Source organism: Oryx dammah, unplaced genomic scaffold (genome assembly GCF_014754425.2).
Source record: "Oryx dammah isolate SB20612 unplaced genomic scaffold, SCBI_Odam_1.1 HiC_scaffold_21, whole genome shotgun sequence".
Classification (NCBI taxonomy): domain Eukaryota; kingdom Metazoa; phylum Chordata; class Mammalia; order Artiodactyla; family Bovidae; genus Oryx; species Oryx dammah.
The window spans coordinates 29,211,141-29,228,190 of NW_024070205.1; the positions used below are offsets into that span (position 1 = coordinate 29,211,141).

At 56.6% G+C, this 17,050-nt stretch overlaps 1 protein-coding gene across 7 annotated transcripts in view; it reads left to right on the plus strand.

Annotated features, from left to right (window-relative positions):
• The first annotated feature begins 2,165 nt into the window (after nt 1-2,165).
• The window catches only part of AGRN (agrin), a 38,876-nt gene continuing 23,991 nt past the window's right edge, over nt 2,166-17,050 (plus strand). For all 7 annotated transcript variants that reach the window (XM_040264037.1, XM_040264039.1, XM_040264040.1 and 4 more), the window contains exons 1-2: nt 2,166-2,441; nt 4,619-4,880. In XM_040264037.1, the coding sequence (XP_040119971.1) occupies nt 2,235-2,441; nt 4,619-4,880 (469 nt within the window). In that variant the 5' untranslated portion in view covers nt 2,166-2,234. The remainder of the gene's footprint in view (nt 2,442-4,618; nt 4,881-17,050) is intronic.

Here is a 17,050-nt window from a genome sequence, read left to right on the forward strand (position 1 = left end):
TGTGAAGTGTTCATTCCACCCTGTCCAGCACCCCACGTCATCAGCCCTCCATTTGGCACCCTTCTGGTGAGATTGGGGGAAGGGTGGAGGAGGGACTGGGTGAGGGGACCCAGGGTCACTGGGTGGTCACCAGGCTAGGGTGGCCAAGTTAAGGGACAAACCTTGTGGGATCAAAATGGTGACACCACCCCCACCCTCTGGAGAAACTGAAGATGTGTCCTCAGCTCTTTGGGAAATTAACTTCTAGAGAAATAAAAAGAGGCAAGTCTGTTGAAGCCCATCCCTGTCTTCCTGTTGAGCCTCAGTCAGCCCTGCACAACTGGTCCCCACCCTCACAGCTGGATCAGCAGATAGCACAGGGAGGGAAAAGGCCTGGCTGGGTCCCAAAGGCCACACGGTGAGTGTCCCTGGAAGTGGTGAGGGGCTGAGTCCCTAGGGCCTGCCTTGGCCAGTTGTAAGGGAAGCTCCTCCACACCAGCTGGGGGCTAAGGGCCTCCAGGACCCATCAGAATACACTGTCCAGCCTGCATTGGTCTGGAGGGAATTTCGGACTGGGCCTTGGGCACACACATCACCATTAGGGTGAGCTGCTCCTTCAGAGTTCACTTCACGGCAGGGCCAAGCCAGCAGGTGAGGGAGCACCCATGATGAGGGTTCCTGTTGTTCACATGGATGGGAGGGGAACAAACTACACCTGCTTCCAAACTAGATGCTTCTTTCTGTGCCAGTTTCCCAAGTGAGTCAGCCTTGGACAGAATGCGGTGGGCAGGGAGGGGGACACAGAACCTACACCTCTTGGGCCAAAGTCCGTGACTCTGGGGACACTCAGACCTCAGCTTTCGGACTCTTCAGGGGCATTTGGCTGGAGACCCAGACCCCTTTCCGATCTGTGGGAGTTTGCATCTGAGCTGGGGGATCCCCAGGTCTGGCTTGCCTTGTGACACTTATGTGTAGACATGCAGGGGTGTGTGTGTGTGTGTGTGTGTGTGTGTGTAGGGGGACTCCTGGCTCTAGCCTCATTTCCTGGGCCCCCACCCTCACCTCTTTGTCATACTGTAACTTAACAAGTGTGAGCACACCCTGTCGGTGACACCCTCCTTTCTTGAATACCCTCAGCAGGGTCTGGGCGAGGTAGGGTCCTTCTCCAAGGTTCCTCTGGGCTGCTCACCCTCCATGGCCTCTGGCTCAGAGATCTGTGGTTGGCTTGGGTGAGGGGGTGTGCAGCAGACTCAGCCCTGGAAGAACAGAAGGGATCTCCTCTCCTCCCATTCCCACCATCTTCAGCTAGGTCGGGTTCTAATTTGCACACTCTGCATCTCGGTTTATCCCCCTGGACCCAGCGGGAATGGTTGGAGAAGTGACTCAGGGGAGCTGGGAAGGGGGCGTGGCTGGCCGTCCATCGCTGCTGCTATTCCCACCTCAGTCAACAGGGGGAGCCCGCCGCCCTGCAGAGGGCTGGGAACGGACCCGGGATCGCGAGGTGGGCGGGGCTACGCTTCGCTGCGACCAATCGCCGCAGCTCCCAGCCCGCATTGGTCCCCGCTGGCCGGTGGTCCCTGGCGGTCGAGCTTCTGTCCCCAGTTCCAGTGAGGGACTAGGGTCCCCCGTCAGGTTCCTCTCGCCGGGGGGAGGGGCGCAGCCCTTTAGGGCGCGAGGGGCGGCAGGGCCTCGGATCCGGCAGCCCCTTCCTGCGGCCAGGGAGCCCCCGCCGCCCCAGCCCTGGCGCAACCTGGAGCCCCTTGGAAGTCCCGTCACGTCGTCTCCAGATTATGCATTAACCCGATTTCAGCCGCATTTCCTGGCGGGGGGGCGGGGGGGGTGGAACGTCCGCGCGAACGGGGGAGGGGCGTCCGTGGGAGTGCGCCGCAGCAGGGAGAGCACCCTCGAGCCCGCCCCAGCCCCGCCCCTCGGCCTGGCCAGGCCCACCACCCACCTTGGCCAAACCTAGACCGGCCCCCTCCCTCCCCCAGCCAGGCCTCCGCCCGGCGCCGCTTTCCCGGCGCTTTGTTTGCGGCTGCCGCGGGTCGCAGGGCGCCGGGAGGGCCGGGGGCGGGGGCGGGCGGGCCGGGGGAGGGGGGCGGGAAGGGGGTGGTACTGCCTCAGGGCCCGCCCCCGCGCCGCCCGCGCTCCCGCCGCCTCCCCAGAGCTGCGTCCCGTCCTGTCCAGTCCCGTCTCCGGCGCGGCCCGGTCCGTGCGCTTGCTCCGGCCGCCTTCCGCCGTCCTCTGCCCGCGCCATGGCCAGCCTGCGGCCGTTCAGCCGGGCCCTGCTGCAGCCTTTGCTGCTGCTCCTGGTGGTGGCCGTGCGCGCCCTGCCCAGCGCCGACGGGACGTGCCCCGAACGCGCGCTGGAGCGGCGCGAGGAGGAGGCGAACGTGGTGCTCACCGGCACCGTGGAGGAGATCCTCAACGTGGACCCGGTGCAGCACACATACTCGTGCAAGGTGGGCCCCCTGGGGACCCCCGGGACCCTGAGCCCCTTCAGACCCTTCTAGAACCCCTAGTTGGGGGCCTTTCCCCCGCGATCCCGGACCCCTAGCCCGGAGGTCTTCCCGTCGCGATGCCGGCCGCCCGCTGAGACCCCCACCCCGGGCCGTGGGAACGAGCCCCAGACGTTCTGCAGCGCCAGCTCCGGCTCCCGCTCCCTTGGCGACCGCCGACCCCCGGTGGGGGGGCGGGTGCGGGTCTGAGAAAACTCGCGAGCGCCGGAGGGAAAGTTCCTGCGGTGCCGCTGCAGTCCCGCTCGCGGTGCCCGGGCCCTGGAGACCCGATGGTATCTATTCCTTCACCCCAAACCCATTCCCTTACTGGAAACAAGTGCGCCCCGCCCCCGGAGAATGTTCGGCTACCGCGCCCCTTCCCCACTGGCCAAAGGAAAGGGGACGAGGGGAGGTGACGCTTTCTGCTTGGGGTGGGGGTGGTGATTTGGCCTGCGGTCAGTGCTGTCGCCCTCTCCGCAGAGGTGAGAAGGGGTGGTCCGGAGAGAGAGGAGGGGTGCACACCTATCTCCCAACCGCGGGGGTCCTGGTGGGCTTGCTGCAGTGATGGGTGTGGGGCCCGAGCAGAGAAGTGGGCGGGGCCGTTGCTGAGCCTCAAGTGCGGGGGTGGGGGGTGCAAGGCAGGTGCCCCATCCCTGGGAGAGCTGTATATCCCCTGGCCTTAGGGAGAGGGGCCTTGCCTGGCCTCTCCTTCAGTTGGATCTGGGAGCTCCCGGGGTAGGTCTGGTGGTTTTTTCCCCACAATCTGTTCCTAGGGAGGGCTGAAGTGACCCAGGCCCCTGCTCCCCTCTGGCCCCTAAAACCACCTCCCTGACCAGAAATCGGATCATTCCTCTTCCTTGGAGATGGGGAGGGGTGGCAGCTCCTTTCAGACTGGCCTGTGCTGACTACAGCTGGGATCCCCCGCCAGGCCCCCTCCCCTCCACCACCGCCAGGGCACTTTGCCAAGTCCCTGCAGGATTTTCCCGACTTCCTCCCCGCTGCTCCTGGGTGTGGCTGGGGTGGGGGGAGGCGATGAAAGCCGCCCAGCCCTCCCTTGCTGGTTATTGGCCTTCCAGAGCCTACTCTGTATCTAGGCATGGGGGGCGGGGGGAAGAGTTGGCACCCCCACCATCCCTGGGCCACTGGAGGGTGGAGGGAGTCCCTGTAGATTTTGCAGACCCAAGGCTCCCAGCAGTAGCGGCCAGGTGGATGGGCCACTGTTATCTTTCTCTCCCCTTTCCAGAAGTCCTGGCCCCCAGAGATCCTGAAGAAAGGGGTGTCTTTTCTCAGAGACAGCATTCATGGGCAGTCCCCATGGGCCTGTTCCTTTAGGGCAGCTCATTCTGCCTGCAGTGCCTGTGGCCCTCCTGCCCCCACTGCCAGTGGTCTGGGGGTACCCCAGGGCTTGGTTTGTCTGAGCAGGTGCCCTCAGGGCCCTAAGAGCAGAATGTGGAGGGTGGGGCTGCCCTGTGCTGCCCAAACTTGATTTTGTGGTTCACAGGCTGCCTTGGCAGCGCTCACTGTAGGAGCCTTGCAGGAGGAGGGGTCTTTCACCTCCTGGCTGGACCGTGTCTTAGCCTACCCACAGGGCTGCATGGAGCTAAGCTGGACAGCAGCCTTGAGCTCAGAGCCCATCACCTTGCAACTTCATCATCCATGTTAGTTGCTCCTGGCTCTTCCCAGAGGTGGGCCCAAGTACTGGGTGGGTTGACAGGGAGAGTAGGGTGTGGAAGGCAGGCACCCCAGGCTGGATGGGTCCCTTTCCCATACCTGAAGTGAGGTGGACATTTAGAATTGGGGTGGCTGGGGTCACCTAAACCTGAGGGTTGGGGAGCTGCTTCTTGAGGGAAGGGGTGTGTTCTCAGGCCAGGTATCCTGGAGTATAACAAGGGCAGCGGCATCTGTCACGTGTGTGTGCTTCCCTGAAGCTTCCTCCTGGGCGGGGGCTGGGGGCACTGACTCCACATATCTGCCCAGGGTTTGGGTATACTCTGGACATCTGCCCTGAGCAAGTGAGGTGGGAAAAGAAGGAAAAGTCCAGGCACCAGTCTGGTGTTTGCCTCTGGCCTCGTCACCTCCCCCAGTCTACCCAGTGAGAAGAGAACCACTGACACTTGAACACCCCCTCATGTCCACCCTAGGTTCGGGTCTGGCGGTACCTGAAGGGCAAAGATGTGGTGGCCCAGGAAAGCCTGCTGGACGGAGGCAACAAAGTGGTGATTGGCGGCTTCGGAGACCCCCTTATCTGTGACAACCAGGTGTCCACTGGAGATACCAGGATCTTCTTTGTGAACCCTGCCCCGCCATACCTGTGGCCGGCCCACAAGAATGAGCTGATGCTAAACTCCAGCCTCATGCGCATCACCCTGCGGAACCTGGAGGAGGTTGAGCACTGTGTGGAAGGTGTGTGGGGGCCCGAGCAGAGCACGTGCCTTGGGTGCAGAAGAGAACTTGTCCTAGACTAGGGCACATGGCATCTTGTGGTCTGACCTCCTTTTCTGGGTCCTGGCTCCCTGGTTTCCTGGCCACCTCAGCTCCAGACTCTTAACATAAGCAGCACTCCCCACCCTGGCCCTAGCGATGCCACTATCTGTCATCTTGGAGTCTCAGCCCTGCAAAGGGATAGGCCTCCCCTTCTTCCCTCCGCCTCCCCAGTTCTGCACACCCCTTCCTAGAGTTCCCTGTTCTAGGAGAGAGGCTGGGACCAGGTGAATGAACACCAGTTGTTTGTGTTCTGCAGAAGCCCGAACACATGTCTAGACGGGGCCCAGATGTTGAGCCATTGGGGTGGGGCTTAAAGATTGTGCTGGAGGGGAGGCTACCCTGTTGTGTTCCCAGAGGCCTCCCATTTCTGGGAAGGGACAGTTATGTGGAGTGAGCTGCTTCTAAGAGTTTGAGGGCTTGTGGGATCCCCTAACAGAGGTGAAGTATCTTTCCTTGTCTGCTGTCCCCATGTGTCTACTCTGAATGGCTCAAGAGCAACCCTTCCTTATCCTAACCTCTGAGAGATGAGCAGGAATCACATGATGGCTCACCCATCCCCTTCACCCCAGGAGAATCCCAGTTGGGGGCTGAGATCCTTGGCTGAGGAATGTAGCAGGGAGAAGTAGGAACTGCCTGTCGCCCTCACATCCTGTCTGTCCCCTTATGGCTGCCTGGGGAGGGATGTATGGGAGGAGGCGGAGAGATCGCTTCCTCCCAGGGCAGCAGGAAGGGTCCCTGACTTCCTGTCCTGGGAAGGCGACCCTGTCCCTGTGACTTGCTCTGTTGGCCAGTAGGGAAGTTCCATCTTCTACCCAACTTACTGCTGTGGTGCTGGCTTGCTTTTGTGGGATCCTGGATGGTGGATTTATCTGGCCTGGGACGGACTATGTGTGTGTGTGGGGGGGTGTGGAACCTGAAGTGAAGGGCCCTGTAGCATCCTGCTAAGCCTGTAGTCATTTGCTCCTAGGACTGCATCTATGGTCCTGATGCAACACTGCATAGAGATGCCAGCAGGGCTGTGTCCCTGGTCCCTTCCCAGCACTAGCTTAGCTGAGGGGTCCAAGTGTGGCCCTCCCACAAGGTGAGGACTGGAGACCCTGACTGTGCTTTGGAAATTTGTACTCTAGGGGAAAGATGGGAGAGTGGCATGGAGAGGAGGCAGGTTGTGGAGGGTGATCCCGTTTTGGAGGATGAGTTGGAGGCTATGGAGAGGTGGGAAGAGGGATCAGGCTGCAGAAAATCTGTTTCTGCACGATCAAGAAGACAAGTCATTAACTCCATAGCTGGAAAGGTCTAGTTCGAGGATCTGTGGAGTCAGAGGGCATGTGGCAGGGGGCCCACCCCAGGCAGAAGAGGGTCTGCCATCTTGCCAGGTCCTACTCTACCCAGGCCAGGCCCTGGCTCTGGATATGTCAGGCTGGGCACAGGACCCCTGGAAAGGAGGGTCTGCAGAGAGAGCCCCCAGTGAGACTTCATCTGCTGTCTGCTGGCTACCCAGGATAGGGACCAGTCTAGGGCCCCAGCTCCAGCTGGGCCAGTATGGGGATCGTGGTAGAGGGGAAGCCCCGAGGGAGGGAGGGGCCCAGAATGAGAAGCTTGGGGTGCACTGTAAGGCTCTGGGGAGCCCTGGAAGTTTTGAGCTGGTGACACGGATCCCTTCTTTGGAAGGAAAGCAGTGCCATAAGGGGCAGGGGGCCAGAGAGAGGGTAGATTAGATGGGGTGCTTCCCTCTAAGGATCCCCAAGGCCTGAGGGACAAGGCTCTCAGGAGCTGGGGCCAGGCTTGAGGAAGGCACAGCCCTCTTCCCACCTCCCACAGCAGGGAGCAGGCAGGAGAAGGGCCTGCCGCCCATTCTGTAGGTGATGCCTCCCATTCTGTAAGAGATAAAGACCTCTGACCCCACCACAGGCTCTCCAGGGAGCCAAGCCTCACCTTAGCATGGGGGTTGGGGTTAGGGATGGGCTGAGCTTGAGCTACAATGACCTCTCATCTGACCCTGACCCTTTGCTGCTCCTTGGGGCCCCACAGCTGCCCCCGTCCCTTGGGACCCAGAGTGAAGGCTGTGAAGCTACTGATTGTGGAGGTCACCCCAAGACCTGTGTCTCTATCACACCTGTCCCCTGCCCCTAAAAGGCCCACAGGAGCCAAGGTCAGGGGACACATCCTGGAGGCCCACCCGCCTGGATGCCCCCACCTCATCCCTACCTGGACCCTGCTCCGTGCAGGGGTACCTGCTGCTGGGAGGCATACCTGGTCCCCAGCTCCACTAGGATTGTCTTCCTCAGTTTCTCCCTTAGGGCCTGCAGGGTCTTCCTGGCTTCCCCAGCCTCCAGTCCCCAGGAAGCTCCTCCTCCCCAATCCTCTGCCTGAGGAGCCACATTCCGAGCATAACTGAGACAGGTATGTGTCCCTCCCTCTGCACCACTTGTGGGTGAAGGAGACTGCGGGTTTGCTCCAGGAAGGAGGGAGACCCTCGTGCCCTGCTTTGTCAGGGAAGTGGCCTGGCCTCTTGCAGTGCCAGCTGCCCACGCACCATGAGCTGCCCAGGCTGGCAGCTGAGCGGGCATTTCCTCCAGCCTTTGGCCACTATACCCTGGTCCGGACACCACTCGTACACTCCCACCACCCTCCTCTCCCCCACCTAATGAAGACTGGTCCTTGGGCCCCCCTGAATCCCCTAGGAGGGATGCAGGCTTGGGGCCCTTCCCCAGGCCTTTCCCTCCCCAACTCCGAGCCAAGAGCAGAGAAAGGAAGTGTTGTCTGCCCTCTCCGGGCCTGGCACAGGAACAGGGTCGGAGAGTCTGGCATTAGTCCAGACCAGCCCTGCCCAGTCCTGAAGCCGGGGGTCCTGGCGGCCATAGCCTAGCCTGGCCTGCCTGATTCCAGTGAACACCCTCCCCTCCCTGCCACGCCAGCCTTTGGGCCTTTGGGGAAGGTAGTCCTAGGCTATAGCTCAGGCCAGAGAGATGCTGGGTCCCGGGCCTTGGCCTTGGCCTTGGTGGAGGCCCTGTGGCCTGGGAGCCGGATGTGGACACAGACACCCCCAGACAGGGACTGGCTCCGCAGAGCAAAGCGGGGCAGGTAGGAGCCCAGGGCAGGTTCCACGGCTAGCTCCCTCAGGGCCAGAGCTGGCTCCCTCTGCTGTCTGGCATTTAGCTTCTGTACCCCCAAGTCCTGAGCCCGCCCTACTCCCCCACATTCCTCCCTGCCGAGGTGGGAGGTGGCTTCTTCCTGTCCCTGTTTCCCTCTTGCAGACGTAAGTTCTCACCCCACCCCCTCCAGACCCGCCCCAGTGCTGTCCGCGGCCCCTCCCCCAGGCAGGTCCTTGGAGCAGGGGCAGGCCCAGGCTGGAGGCAGCGCGCCTAGGCTTTCTCCTTTCTTCCAGCCACTGGGGGCGGGGCATCTGCTCAGGTGGAGTGTGGCCTCCTCCTGCACTGTCCTCTCTCACCTAGGGTCCCCGGTAGGAAGTCTGTGAGAGCATGGGCTTGTGGGACCACAGCGGGCTGGCTGATACTCTCACTGGGGCGGCCCCAGTGACTTGGGGCGCGGTGGGAGGTGGGCAGGGGGTTGCTGCTGAAACCAAAGGGCTTTGGATCCATCACTTCAAGGCAGTGCGCTCCTTTCCTGCAGGAGGCCTGAGCTGGTAGAAACAGCTCCTGACTTTTTCCAGACCCCACCCCATCAGCCTGCTCCCCACCCAGAGAAGTGCCCCAGCCTCCATATTCCCCAGCAGATTGTAAATGGAAAAAAAAAAAGTTGTTTTGAAACTGTCCTCTCCTCCCCTGCTGTCTATACCTGCCTTCCCCAGGGCTCTGGACAGAGTAGATTCCAGTGGGGCCTGCCTGTGGAAGGAAGGCAGAGCCATGGGGGTGCTCGCAGCCTCTCTGGGGTGCTGGGAAGAACTGGATCACCTGGTCAGGGCTAGCTGGTCTGGGTCTGGGGCTCCAGCCCCCTGCCCCACCAATCCTTTCAAGACTGAGGTAGGGAGAGTGCAGAGGGTGGGATGAGGCTGCCCCAGGTAAGGTTAGCAGGGGAGTGAGCCCAGACTTCAGGGTTGTAGATCTAGCCAACTGTTGCTTGCCCTGCACAGCCTCCTCCAGCCTGTTTTGCTTCCTTCCTAAAGGGTTAATCCCCCAGTCCCCTGAGAATCAAAGCCTGCCCCCACCCCATCACCACAGGGGGGTGGAAAACAGCTGCTGAAATTGACCTCTCTCCTGCCCCTGCCCCCCAAGTCCTTTGCCTTCACCTGAAGGCCCAGGCCAGCTGCCCAGAGGCCTGAACTGCTCTGCTGGCCCCAGCAACCCTCTCAGCACTGGGATAGGGGAACTGTGGCTCCCCACACAGGCCCCTGAGGCCCAGCGCAGCAAGCTGGGGGCTGCAGGCACAATCCCTGAAGTAGCCCCAATAGCACTTGACACTCCAGAGTCCCAGGAAGTGCCCACCTCTCACAAAGAGAAAAAGGGATCTCAGAAATGAGACAGTTAGTGAGAGCTACCCTGATGAGAGTGACCCAGCTCATCAGAGAGTACTGTGTCCCCATAGGCTACAGGGGGCTCAGGAGGGATCTGGGCCCTGTCCTAGGCTGTGGCTGGGAGCCGGGGAGGTGTGACCTAGGCCTCTGGGGGGACTTAGGGGGCCCTAGGCCTTCCAGTGGGGAGGGAAGCTCCCCTCAAAGGGGCCTCTCCCCCCAGAGCAGAGCCTGAGAACTTCCTCTGAGGAAGGCCCCCTGCTAGGGGGGCTGCTTACAGCTGGACCTGGGAAGGGGAAGATGGTCCCTCCCATTTCCCCTCCCACTGAGGCATGGGAGGGGCAAGCTCTCTGTCCTCATAGGCAGCCGGCTGTTCCCAGCTGTGTGGCCTGCACTTGTGTGTGTGTGTGTGTACATTTGTATGCACGTGTGCCTGCAACCTCAGGTGTACCAACCAGCACACAACAGTTCTGGTTGAAACTCCAGCTGGTGGCCTGTGGTTCCTGCCACACTTGTATCGCAGGACTCAGCCTGGGGAGGGGACCCTGCAGATGCTCTGCCAATGCGATGGTACCTGGCAACCTTGGCTTGTGTCCCAGAGTTCTGAAACAGGGCTGTGGGCCCTCTGTGGGTCCCATCTCCTGCCTGCTGCCCCAGTGTCCAGCTTTGCTCCCCTCCCACCACCCCATCCCCAGCAGAGAGCTAGGCCCCTCCTCCTGTGGGTTCTGCCTCTAGGTTTCTCAGTGCCAGAGATGGAAGGGCTGCACTGGACAGGAAGAGTCCCTGGGGTCACTTGGGTTCTCTGTCCCCTCACACGCCTGCTGGACCCTGTGTCTGGCTAGGTTAGGGAGCAGGGCAGGTCAGGAGAGGCAGGTCTGCCTTTTATGTGAGGTGGGCCTGAAGCTCCCTACCTCTCCCCTAGCAGCTGCCTCTGCACTGCCTCCTCTGCATACCAGGCCCAGAAGCAGGCAACCTGCTGTGGCTCCCTGAGACACCTGTCCCTCTGGCAACAGGTACATGATTTCTAAGTACATTGGGGAGAAATAAAGGCACAACATCTGGGCCAGATTATGGCCTGTCCTGACCCACGAGTGGGGAAAGGATGTGTGTCCACCTCTGTTCCTGGAGGGGGAGCAGTGAGGCTTGCTAGAGTCCACTCGAGACTCCATCCATCAGTTCCTTCCTCACCCACCCGTCTGCGCAGGGCCTAGCAGCAGACCCTCACAGCACCGCTAGAAGGGCTGCTGCAGCTAACCACGTGGCTCTCTCCTGTCTGGTCGGTCTTTCTGTCCCTTTGTTCCCAGCTTCTCTTGGTTCCAATGTTGTAGCCACGCGTTCTGGGAAACACACTCACTCAGAAGGACAATGCAGATAGTGGAGTGCAGTTTATTACACCGGCGGACCCAAGGCAGAGTCTCTTCTTAGCCAAGGACCCCGACCAGTTTTTCTGAAAACTTTATATACCCTAAGTGTACGTGCCCAAACCCACCTCCCCAAATTCCCTGAAACTAGTCTGAACAAAGGAAAAGAAAGATACAATCAAAGTTAAACCGTGATTCATATGCCTTAATCCTAGGTAGTTAACGTGGACAATTATTAATAGGCCTGTGATCATACCCCAATAAGCATAATAGAATTTATGATTCTATTCTGTTACACAGATAATTAGAGTATTCTTTCAGGTAACAGACAGTTTAGGAACGAGCCCTGAGGCTCTTCCATCGGGGGTCTGGTTTTCCAGTTGGTATGTCGTTTCCATAGATACTGGGTATAGAGCTCAAAGTCCATGGTCCAGCTCAAGATGGAGTCCTGCTTTCAAGATGGAGCCTGTTCTGTCTGTTTCCTCCTTCATTCCCTCTTCTTGATGCTCTTAACTCATAGTATGAGCATCATTCATAGGGGTAAATTGCACCCTGACTCTCCGACCTCCAATTTGGGAGAATGACATCAACCTTTGGGTTACAAAGTTCATAATACATTGTAAAATAAAGGATCCACAAAGCAGAACTATCAAGGCAACTACAACAATAGTAAATATAGTTTTCCACCAATCACCCTTCACCCAACGTAGGGCCAAAGTCCAAAAAGGAAGATTATCATCAGACATAACTTTTACCTACCTTTCATGTCATCTAGGGTGGCTGATATGTAGCCAGATAAATCAGGAATATATATACAACATTCAACTTTAATTATAGCACAGGTCCCTCTTTGTACTGAAACTATGGTCAGTCTCAAGATGATACCAGCAAGTCCTTGTAGCAGCAGTTGATTGTAGAGCTTCATCTCTGTTTCTTCTTTAAGATGATCTTGGTTTCATGGGGATCAGAGGGGTCCCTCTGTGCAGTCCACTTGGCGTCCTCTGGGTCCGCATGGTATGCTCTCTTCCATCTTCATGTGGTGGATCCAGGGAGTGACACCTGCAACTTTAACTGCAGTAGGTCTGGTTAGAACAGCATATGGACCCTTCCAGTGTGGGGCCAAGGAGTCATGTTTCCAGTCCTTGACCACACCTGATCCCCGGGCACAAATTCGTGAATCTGTTCCCCAAGGGGGAATGGCACCCTTTCTTGTACAACCTTAGTTACCTGATTTATTACCTTACCCAGTTGTTCCATCTGCTGTGAAATCTCATCTCCCCTTACCTGAGGCAAATTTGTTGACACCTGTTTTATTATGGGAGGTGGCCTCCCATACACAATTTTGTATGGAGAAGAGCCATGGGACTGTGGGGTCATCCTGAGTCTGAGCAGAGCCGTCGGAAACAAGTCCACCCAGGAACCGTCAGTCTCTAAGATCCACTTGGAGAGTGTCTCTTTAAGTGTCCAGCTGGTTCCTTCCACCATCCCAGAACTCTGGGGCCTATATGCTATATGTAATTTCCACTTGATGTTTAAAGTTTTGCTTACTTGTTATACTAAATCAGCTATGAAAGCTGGGCCATTGTCCGATCCAATGCTGGTAGGAAATCCAAACCTGGTAACTATTTCCCTAAGCAGGCACCAGGCTACTTTTGATGCTCTTTCAGTCCGGGTAGGAAAAGCTTCTACCCATCCTGAGGACATACATACTACGACCAGCAAGTAATGGTAGTGTCAGTGAGGTTTCATTTCAGTGAAGTCCACTTCCAGGTGTTCAAAGGGGAGCGTGCCTTTTACCTTAATCCCTGGAGGTTTCTGTCTGTGCTGAGAGGCAGCATTGACCTGTGAGCAGGCAGTGCAGTTCTGAGTTGTCCTGCATAGGGAAGAGAGGTGGGGAACCAAGAAATAGTTTCAAATTAGCTCTTCCAGTTTATCATGGCCTATATGGGTCTCTTGGTGTGTTTGGCTTACCAGAGTGGGTGCCAGCTCCTCCGGTACCAATAATTTGCCACTTGGCAATTCCCACCATCCCTTTTCAGTCTTGATGGCCCCTTCTGCTTTGGCTAGTTGGTTTTGGGCTTCAGTGTATTTTGGAGAGTCTAGTGTTAGCTCAGGTAGCTTCACCAACATGAGAGCTTTAATAGGGGCTTCACTTGTCACCCCCAAGCCCTCGGCTGCTGATTTAGTGGTCTTATCTGCCAGTCTGTTCCCTGAGCCCAGGGGGTATCCTCTTTTTGACGTCCTCATCAGTGTATGACTGCAATCCTTTCTAGTTCCCAGGCAGCATCTAATAGGGTCTTAATTTCTTCCTTATTTTAAATATCTTTTTCACTGGCTGTCAAAGGCCTCTCTCCTTATACAGGGCCCTGTAGTGTGGCAAAAGCATACCTGGAGTCTGTGTAAATGTTTGTCTTCTTACCTTTTGACAGCTGGAGGGCCTGGATTAGAGCATATAGTTCAGCCTGTTGAGCGGACCAGTGTGATGGCAGAGAGCGAGCCTCAACAATGGTTTCTTCTACGACTATTTCATATCTCGACAGTCGTCCTTGTTTCACCAGGCTGGTGCCATTGGTGTACAGGACCAAATCTGGGTCCGGGATTGGCTGGTCTCTCAAGTCAGGGCTGCTGGCATATTTCCTTGCAATCACGTCCCCCACAGTCTCCCACAAGAAAGAGAGTGGCCAGATTCAGGGCCTGACAAGGCTCAGTAATAACATGGGGGTTCTCACATAACAGGCCCTGATATTGCATAATCCAGGATGTTGACAGCCATTTATGGGGGTCTCCTTGCAGGAGAGTGTTGACCTCATGCGGGACTTTTACAAACAAATCTTGGACCAAATCAGCTTGGTTGCCTCCCGGACCAGTAAGACAGTTGCAGCAACTGCCTGTAAGCATCCCAGCCACCCAGTGTCAACATTGTCCAGCTGATTAGAGATAAGTCACAGGTCTGTCCCATGTCCCCATAGTCTGGGACAACACTCCCATAGCCACCTTGTCCTTTTCAGTCATGAAAAGAGGAAACGGCTGAGCAAGGTCTGGCAGGCCCATGGCGGGTGCTGACATAATTGTACTGGGTTTGTGTTCTGTTACCAGTGGGACTTGTTTTGCAAGCCTGGGGGGGCTGTCTTCCGCCCAGACCTCAGGGAATTGTTGAGTTAACTTTATCTCTCGAATGTTTAGCCTGTCCAATTTCCCTTCCAGGAGATCCTGCAACCTCCATTCATCTTGAGGGGTTACTGAGAGGAAGAGTAAAATAGGTGGTTGGGCCTACTCGAACAGTGGATCTTTCGTGGGGGGAAAGGTCACTTGTGCCCCCGATTTAGACAGCAAGTCTCTTCCTAACAAAGGTACTGGGCATTCAGGGATGTATAAAAATTCATGAGTCACTTGGTGTCCCCCCATCTGACATTTTCAGGGTAGGCTAGAGACCAAAGGCTGCATTTATCACCATCTGAGACCCAGCAGCCTCTGGCTGGGTCTACTGGCATATAAAATCTATAGGCTTCGCATAGTCTTTCACAGAACTCAGAGGGTGATTCGCTTTCCCTTTGAATCACTTCGGAGGGTTTTGGGATACTCATAGCTTTTCGGGCCCCCCCTCTTGAGACCTTGTAAAGTAGTCACCCGATAACTCTCCAGATGGCCCCTGCCTTCCTCTGTGTTACAGTCTCCATTGGGCCTCTTATCGGTGGTGGCTAGTCCTGCCCACCGCTGCAGGTTTGCAGTACCCTCAGGTGCCATTTCTCTTAACCATTTTCTGGCCTCAGTTAGGATCCTGTGTCTTTCCTCAGTGCTGAAAAGGGAGACAAGTAGTTGGATTATGTCATCCTATGTAGGGCAGTGGGTTCAAAAAATAGTCTCCATTAGCCTAATCATGGCTTGTGGCTCCCCCGAGTAAGGTGGAGTGTGTCTCTGCCAGTTTAATATATCCGTAGAGGAAAATGGCTGGTAATACTAGGCTACAGGGGGCTGATGGTAGTGCCCCATGCGTCCTGAGCTGGAGGCTGTCGTAGCTCTCTGAGGGGCATCTGTAGTGGGGCTCTTCCCCCTGTTCCTTGGCAGAGCACAGCCTCTGGCTAATTGCTGTGTTTTCTTCCCCTTTCCCATCAGTACTCACCGGATACAATCTAGGAGGTCCAGCTGAGGTGGAATTCTGGGGGCATTGACCAGAGGTCTCCATTGCTGGGATTGGAGCCTGCCGAAACGGCGGCTCTACGAACTCCTGGAAAGCTGGTGGAAGAGCAGTGGCTCTTCACCTGGCCCTGGATTGGGCAGTAAGGCGGCCTCCGGTCCTGGTGGAGCACTGGGAGGCAGGCACGTCATTATCCAGTATGGAGGAGGGGTCAGGTCATCCCCGTCCAAATCCTGTAGAATTTCCTTTTTTATCATCAGTCAATTTTTGTGCCATTAATATTTTCCCCTTTCCCTTCTGGATACAGAACCTTGTCTAAGTAGGAGGGTCTTGAGCTAACCCTAGCCATGAGTCAATATATGGATATTGATCCAGGTGTCCTGGCTCTGTATAGTGACTGAGGTGTCCTGTCCTCAGTCCGTGACTACTGTATAGACTGCTTCCACTATTTTTAAGTTCATGGTGTTCTCTGGTGGCCATCCTACTCCCATAGGGGGCCATTCAACCTCAGAGAGTGTGTGGAGGCGGTTAGGCTTCATCTTCACCCAGTCCAGTTCAGTTCAGTTCAGTTCAGTCGCTCAGTATTGTCCAACTCTTTGCGACCCCATGAATCGCAGCACGCCAGGCCTCCCTGTCCATCACCAACTCCCAGAGTTCACTCAAATTCATGTCCATTGAGTCGGTGATGCCATCCAGCCATCTCATCCTCTGTCATCCCCTTCTCCTCCTGCCCCTAATCCCTCCCAGCATCAGAGTCTTTTCCAGTGAGTCAAGTCTTCGCATGAGGTGGCCAGTCTCCTCCAAATCCCTTCTTTTAAATTTTTAATCATGCACTCCAACACAGTTGCCTTAGATTCACTTCCGCTCATCTTGCTTACCTTCTCGGACCTTCTACTTTCCCTTTCGTTCTGTCTACGAAGTTCTCAGTAGTACTATGTACTTCCGATATTTCCACTCAATGACATTTAAATTGCCATTCTGCCTCCTTCCTAATTGGGGTGAGAAGAGCCTTACCTGCCAGATCCCAGAGGGAGAAGGGGGATCAGCGTGCCTTCACCTGCTGGTCAGCACAGCCGAACCAGAACACCATGTGATCCAAGACTGTTTCTCCCTTAACTTTCAAAGTCCATTCTGCCTTGGTGGGCTTGATCAAGTGCGGATGAAAATACAGATGGGTTAAATATCCCATGTCCCAGGCCGTCTCCAGAAAAGCCAATTCGTACTCACTTATGTATCCCCCTCTTTCTAGCCTGACAATTCCGAGGGGGTCAAGAATCTCATAGCAGATGGGACACCTCCTTGGGGAGGGCAGAATACGAGCATACAAAACCAAGTGTCTTCTCCTAAAAATCCCCTGGAAGTTGGCTTGGTAATAATTTTCCCCAAGACGGCGTGGTCCCCTAAATGACCTTCACAAGTTTCCTTCCTAAGCCCTAACACACTCGTCAACCTGTGTACCAAGCAATCACTGCCACCTGCCTATTTCAGGCTCCTGTGGGTCTGTGCCCCTTCTAGTCCCTCCCAGGGGGTTGATCAGGCCCCCTCTTCCACCCTGCCAGGTGGGTTCCTCCTCACCTGAGCGCTTAGTTCCCTGCTGCCATCCACCACCTGCTAACATGAAAGATCTGGGCATTGAGAAGCAGAATCCTTCCAGAAGGGCGAGGCACCTTCCCCCCTCTAGATTTGAGCCACAAGGCCTCGGAGTAGTCCCAAATGGGACTGTCTCCTCAAAGTGAGGAGTTTCTCGGCCAGTGCACCAAATGTTGTCGCCATGCGTTCTGGGAAACAAACTCAGGAGGACAATGCAGATAGTGGAGTGCAGTTTATTACACTGGTGGGCCCAAGGCAGAGAGAGTCTCCTCTTAGCCAAGGACCCCGACCAGTTTTTCTGAAAACCTTATATACCCTGGGTCGGGAAGATCCCTTGGAGAAGGAAATGGCAACCCACTCCACTACTCTTGCCTGGAGAATCCCATGGAGGGAGGAGCCTGGTAGGCTACAGTCCATGGGGTTGCAAAGAGTCAGACACGACTGAGTGACTTCACTATATACCCTAAGTGTACGTGCCCAAACCCACCTCCCCAAATTCCCTGAAATTAGTCTGAACAAAGGAAAAGAAAGATAC